The sequence below is a fragment of the Ctenocephalides felis genome, unplaced genomic scaffold (assembly GCF_003426905.1).
Source record: "Ctenocephalides felis isolate EL2017-DRISC unplaced genomic scaffold, ASM342690v1 CF-g0.4_SCAFFOLD_03570, whole genome shotgun sequence".
Taxonomy (NCBI): domain Eukaryota; kingdom Metazoa; phylum Arthropoda; class Insecta; order Siphonaptera; family Pulicidae; genus Ctenocephalides; species Ctenocephalides felis.
Genome location: NW_020539724.1, coordinates 27656523 through 27663274, shown reverse-complemented (window position 1 = coordinate 27663274; position 6752 = coordinate 27656523). Strand labels below are relative to the sequence as shown.

The window sequence follows — 6752 nt, the reverse complement described above, 5'->3', positions numbered from 1 at the left end:
CCGTGCGCCCTAAAACGTGACTGGAAATTTGTATCCACACATACATACACACACACACACACACACACACATCCATTTTTTCTGAGGTATGCCAAAACGTTCAGAAACCTTCAAAACGTCGAGAAATGTAAAAATTTTCAATTCCGATTTTCGGCCCATTACAATAACTTACCCTACGGGAAGTTAATAAATGAATCTAAAAAAAAATTGTTTTAAATTATGCTTTTGGCAAAGGAAATTAAAGTTATATAATACACGTTTTTCTAATAATATTTGAAACTTGATCTTTAGTTTATCATCAATACATAAATATTTAATGAAATGATCAAGTACTTGACTGAATTTAATAAATAGATCAAAAAATACATTTCCTGGGACCAAAAGTGAATGGCCAGTGTAATCTCTAGATGCAATCCAAGAAGCTTTATCCCTGCCAATTGGATCTGCTAATAGTTCAGATGTACAAACATTCACCAACATATCCGAGAAGTTTCTTAGTACAATATCCTTCAACATAAGCGTTAGCAGTTTTACTGTACAATGACATGTCTTGGAAATGAAACGGCTCTGCATCAATAGACATATTGATCAGAGAGTCAGTTTCCAAGACATCTTCATTATTCAAAAACACTTGACAATTTCACAATTAGCAGAAGGTGAATGACGAGATGATAAATTGTTGACAAGCAAAGTTCTAAAGGCAGACATAAAAGAGTAACAACTTGGATTAGTATTCGAAGCCTTATGACTCCTTATGCAACCAAAAAAATTCTCCAAGGGATCTCGGTTAAAATTTCTGGTGCATAAGTAACTAAAACCATGAACTACTTTTAATTTCTGCCAAATGTAGCTCACACCCTCCATCGTTCTAATCCAATTTTTAATGCAAGGAGGTTTAGTTAAAACTTTAACTAAACCCTTGCTTTTTATGAATTGCATTGAATTCAAAACTAATTTGGCTTCACGCCAAAATATAGTATGAGCCGATTTATTTGAAATTGCACATCGAAATTGTTTACCATTCAATGGCAATTTTGATAAACCATTGACACTATCAAATAAGTAGTCCATGAACATCAAAAATTCTCCGGTACCATATGAAGTAACACTGGTAACCAGAGTTTTGAAGTCCATGTGCTACCCGTTGAGAAAATACTTGCGCAGCAAGACTGACCTTCATACGTTTCATTTTTGTTTGATCAAAGTGGTATTCGGTTAATGTAGGACAACGACGAAACATACTTGAAGTAGAATCATAATTGTAATAATCTATGATGTCTTTCCAAGATGCTTTATATTCGACTCCATCTAAACCTATAAATTTAACATTGTACTTAGCAAAATTATTCCGCATACACTTTAACAAATGTGGAGGATCATATAAAGGTACAATCTCATGACCATCTATTTCAAAAAACAGTTTATTCCAATGAAGGTTTTTTGTTTTATAATACTCTTCTGTATCATTTAAAAGCATATTAACTGCTTTACAATTTGCGGCATATTGGTCGCAAACTGTGACAACAAGCTTTAAACCAATACTAAATAACTTTTTTGCCACATCAACAATAAGAGATTTTAAATCAGAACTATTTACTCCACCTTCGGAAAAGTAGAAAGCAACTGGTTGCTTCCAACGATCCTTTATTCCTTTTATCATGATCCGCAAATAAACTTTTTCTGCCATTTGCTAGTTCTACAAAACCAACAGTGTGATTTTACAATCATATGACAATTCTGAAGATAGTGATATTTCATCAAACATCAAAACACAGTATTTTCTACTCTTACTTTTTATGAGAAATAGCTGAACCTAATGTATTAAAAAGTCACTCATTAATACCACTATACAAAGGTATCTCTGAAAGCAACTTCCTCAATGTTTGAGGAGATGGCAAAATAAATATTTGTGTCCAAAAGTAGTAAGCCTTTGGAGACTTTTTATACAGACTTAAAGCAAGAATTTTGTCTTCGTTTGTGAATTTTCTTCCTTTCGGATTTTTAGTATGCTCTGTTAATTGAGACAATATAAAATTTCTTGCCCTAATATTTAATGTTTCTGGAATATTTGAAAACTTTTCAGAACATTGTATACTCTGTTGCAATTTATCCTTTAAATTATTACATTGTTTATTAATCCTTCTTATCTTTCGGAACAAAATTTTTGATGTATCATACATCTTACATCTTCTGGGTGTCAAGGCACTCCTACGCTTTATAACTGCATTCTGCAGCAATTTGCAGCTACCCCCCAGGACTCCTATTAAACATAATAGAATGTTATAATATCATAGTTGATAAATTAATTATTATTGCTGCAATTATTATAAAAAATATCTTTGCGGGAAACTGGAGTCATAAAAGATGACTGTTTTAACCCGCCTTCAAGATTTTTAGGATTGCATATCCCAACTAAGAACAAAAGTTTCATTTATTAGTTTTTTTTTGCAAATGGTATTAAAGTATTTAGAGTTATAATAACTTGGCCTTGTTCTTGGTGTTGCAGATTGTTCTTCTAATTCTGCCTCATAACATTCTCTTGCAACCTGAGAACAATTCTGTAACTGCCTAGAAGGAGACACTTCCATAAAGTTTGAAGAAACTTAAAATGAAAGCATATAATTATATAAATTATTAGAAAAAATATAGAATAATTGATTCAAAGACAACTACATCATTTAAAATGAATATCTAATCAATTTGTATTTAATTACCCAAGGGTGTATTGTTATTTGTGGTCAAACGGTATGCCCCTGCCTTTATATCCCTATCACGGATAGACACTCCAAGTTCTACAATAATATAAGATTTTTAGAATCTATCAATCAAATATATATATATATATATATATATATATATATATATATCATCATTATCCTTACGGAATCTAGCTCTATCCATGAGACAATTCTTCTCTAAGAATGGGTCTCCAGTGAATCCTATAAAAAACAAGCAAAATATGAATTCAGCATTTTCATTAAAAATAAATTCATTAATTTATATATTTATAATACTAACCTGGCATATTTAGAGTAGGCAGGGTTTCAACTTTTAGATTCGTCTTTGAATTTGTTGACGAATATTCCACTTTGCAAATATTTGTGAAATGCGCGTCGCAAATATGACGATTTTTGCCACAAACGAAAGGGGTTAACTCATCCATTAAAGGATTGTTTGTCCTCTGCACCCAAACTGAAAACATCTAGAACATTTTTATAGTATTTTCATTATATTCATTATATAAACATAATACATGAATGAATCTTTATTCATATTCATTATATAAACATAATACATCATTATATACATACTTGATCATTAGATGCCGGAAAGACATGCATCTTTTTATTATTTGTGGTGTTAACACAATTTGGTACGTAACACTTCACCATTTTAACTTAATAATAAGTAAAAAAAAAATAATCACCAAAAAAAACTATAACCACAACGTTTAACAGATATAATAGAAGTACAAGAACTATCACAACGGCACAAAATGGCGATCAACAAGAAACGGCGATTAGTAGTGCAGCCATGCTTATTTATATTTGAGTGCAGCCATCTATTTTTCTTTCTGATGTATCAAATTGTAAATATTGGCGCCGTTCTTCGATCATTTCAAATACTAAGCCATTTCAAAATACGGTTCTGTACATTTGTTCGGAGATTACCGGCCATGGAGCAGGTCTAGTTCGAATCGGAAGTTGATTTTTCCTATGAGACGTCTGGCGGCTGCTCTTAGTCGGATCCACGTAGAGCTGATGGCGTTGCTCGGCTTTCCGACCAGTCCCTCGTTTGAGCCGGTGATGTATTGCGTAAGTTCTTTCTGCGTAGCCTCCCTGATCGTCTTTTTCCTGACGACTTTCTTCAGCGCTGCTAGGCTGGCTTCTGCGACGCATTTGTTGTTCGACGTGAGGAGCCTGTGCGCGTGGAAAACCTGTCCAATGTCTGCCAGGAAAGAAGTCGGCAGCAGGTTGAATCCACCTTCCGTGTATGTGAGCTAGAGAATTTCCGCGGTGGCTCTTTTTGGCAGATTGGCCCATCGTTTGTCATAGATTTTTACCTCCCGGTCGTATCTTCGTAAGAATTTTTTTGCGGCTTTTCCGGCTCTACTTCTCGACCTTGTCATTATTTGAGAGCTAGAGCCCTCTTCAGGGGGTTGTACACCTGGTCGCTGATGCGGTCGCTGCAGTTTTGAGTCTCGACCACCCGATGTATTCCTGTTGGTCGCAGCCTAGATATTTAAGCCATCTGTAGAAGCGAACTTTGGTGGAACTTTGGGGTGTTGGCTTGGACGGATTGTTTTGGTTCGTCGTATTGGACTTTTTCCCACAGCCTTCGCATTTCATAAGGTGGCCCCTAAATTCGTCGAAGTTGTTAGGTTGCATAGCGAGCATTTGTATTTGAGTACAGCGTGGTGCTCTTTTCTTAAATGCATCATTAATTTATCTTTCTGGGCGTATGCTTTTCTGCATTTGGGGCAATGTATTTTGTCACCTTTTAATGGTAGGCTTAGATAGATGATCTCAGTTTCCGCAGATGTGGTATTTTCTGTGCTGAGCGAGAGTCTGAGGTCATAATCCCAAGGTTTTGTAGGCTTGCGTCCTGGTAAGCTTGTTGCAAATCTCGTAAAACAGCCATCTTAAATGAAGTGGTTGGAGACAGAGTTGGCTGAAGTCACTTTTATTACTTTTTTCTTGGTCGGGTTTGAGTATAAGCTTGTTGCAGAAGTGACTACATGGCGCTGTTCTTAGTGCGTTCTGATTTTTGTCTCTCGACACGCTTGTCGTCCACTTGCAATGAGTCCAGTTTGAGGAAAAAGTTAATTTTGCCCTTGAGGTTTCAGGCGGCTGCCTTATGTCTCGTCCATGTGGAACTGATATCGTTACTCGGTTTTCCTATCAATCATTTGTCTGATCCGTTGATGTAGTCAACCAGTTCCTTTGGCGTGGCCTTCCTGATGGTTTTCTTTTGAACAACCTCCTTCAGCGCTGCCAGACTTGCTTCTGCGACGCCATCATCGAAGCCACGGGGCCAGTAGAGAATGGTTGTGTTGTTCCGCATGTCTCCTCATCGTCGTTTCGTCAGCCGAATTTCGTCAGCCGAACTGAAACTCTGAAAACCCGTTGAGAAGCTTAGATATCCATAGGATTGGTCCGTATCCAGGGTCTTTATTGTTTCTCCATTCAGGCTAAGAGTCGTAGCAATGGCTCTGTGGGGTTTGTCATCCACATGCAACGTGGCGCATTTTCTGGTGTTGAACTGCAGTCCGCTCCATTTTGAGACCGTAGCTGTGGTGTCTATCAGTTTTCGCAGTCCCTCTGCATTATGGCCATCAGCACAAGGTCATAAGCATACGCCAGCACGTTATTGACGATGCCGTTTGCATTATAGTTATCTGTCGTATTGCGGATGGCTCGTAGTAGCGGTTCAATGGCCATGTTGAACGCTATAGGTGACAGCGGACAACATCCCTGCTTCACTCCCGCTTCCACTGGGACGCCTTTCGGTTATCCCTGGTGTGTTCTAATCTTCGTGGTGCATCCGCTATAGAATCGTTCTATCAGGATGATGCTCTCGCTGTACAGTCCCGCCCAGCGCATTGCGTTGAAGATCGTTTTATGCGGGATCGAGCCGAAAGCATTTTTGAGGTAAAGCCACGCAACCACGATTTCTTTGCGTCTCCTTCTGGCATTTTGAATTGAAGATTGTAGCGTTTGGTTGTGCTTGCTGCAACCCTCAAATGGCATGAACCCTTTTTGTGCGCTTGATATACGGTTGTTTTCTCTGCACCACTTGCCCAGGCTATCTGCCAGAACCGAGGCGTACAATTTTCCAATTATATTCGATAGGGTGATAGGCCACATCCAAGTCTTTTTCTTCAGGATAGTAACCACATCCAAGTCTTTTTTCTTCGGGATTAGATGATCTCCGACACATGCCACGAGCGGGGTACGTACTTCTTCAGCCTGTGTGCCTGATTGAATACTGCCGCTAACATATGGGAGCCAGTACCGCATTTTTTTTCACAGCTAGTAACTGATGCCATCAGGGCCCGGCGCCGTGATTTTTTTTCACAGCTAGTAACTGATGCCATCAGGGCCCGGCGCCGTGATTTTGCATTTAAGGGCACCGGCCCAGATCTCTTCTGCTGTGAAAGCTTCATTTAGGGGGGTATTGTTTCCATCCCCCACCGGTGTTATTGGGGGTATACTCCGGGCATGGCTTCTGACGGTCTGAATCCGGTTGGCTTCGGTAAACGGCCTTGAAGTATTCGTGGAGGAATTCGGGCTCAAAGCGACAATACGCTCTTTCTTTGTTTACCGCTATTTCCCAAAATTCCCTTTTCCTATTTTGCCTGTAAACTTTTTGTATTCGAGCAGCAGCAGCATGGTCGAAAGTCATTTCGGGGTTCCTTCTCCGGCGTTAGCTTTAGCTAGTATTTGGCCGATGTCTGCGGCCTGTCGTGTTCGTGTTTTGAGTGCTCTCCGGCGGCTTGAATAATTCCGATATTACTTTAATTTCGTTATCCAGTTCATCCGGTGTTGTAATCGCACCGATTCTTTGGCAGGCCTCGGATTGGAAATCTGTCAAATTCGGGGCGGACAGCGCAGGACTAAGAACAACACTTCTTCCGGTCGTTGTCTGTTCATGAGAGCTTGCGCCCAATCCTGCGTCATTCGCTCAGATAACATGGTAAGCGGCATGTACATAGTGCAGATAATATGGTATACATTGTAGCAAGGTTAAAA

The 6752-nt window shown here is 38.9% G+C and overlaps 1 protein-coding gene across 1 annotated transcript; it reads right to left on the bottom strand.

Annotated features, from left to right (window-relative positions):
• Positions 1 to 5510: 5510 nt before the first annotated feature.
• Positions 5511 to 6020, bottom strand: LOC113383701. The gene has a single exon (XM_026621951.1). The coding sequence runs from the start codon at positions 6018 to 6020 to the stop codon at positions 5511 to 5513; it is 510 nt and encodes a 169-aa protein (XP_026477736.1).
• Positions 6021 to 6752: the final 732 nt, after the last annotated feature.

Coding starts and splice junctions, on each gene's coding strand:
- LOC113383701 (XM_026621951.1), bottom strand. CDS start 6,020: ATGCGGTACTGGCTCCCATATGTTAGCGGCAGTATTCAATCAGGCACA.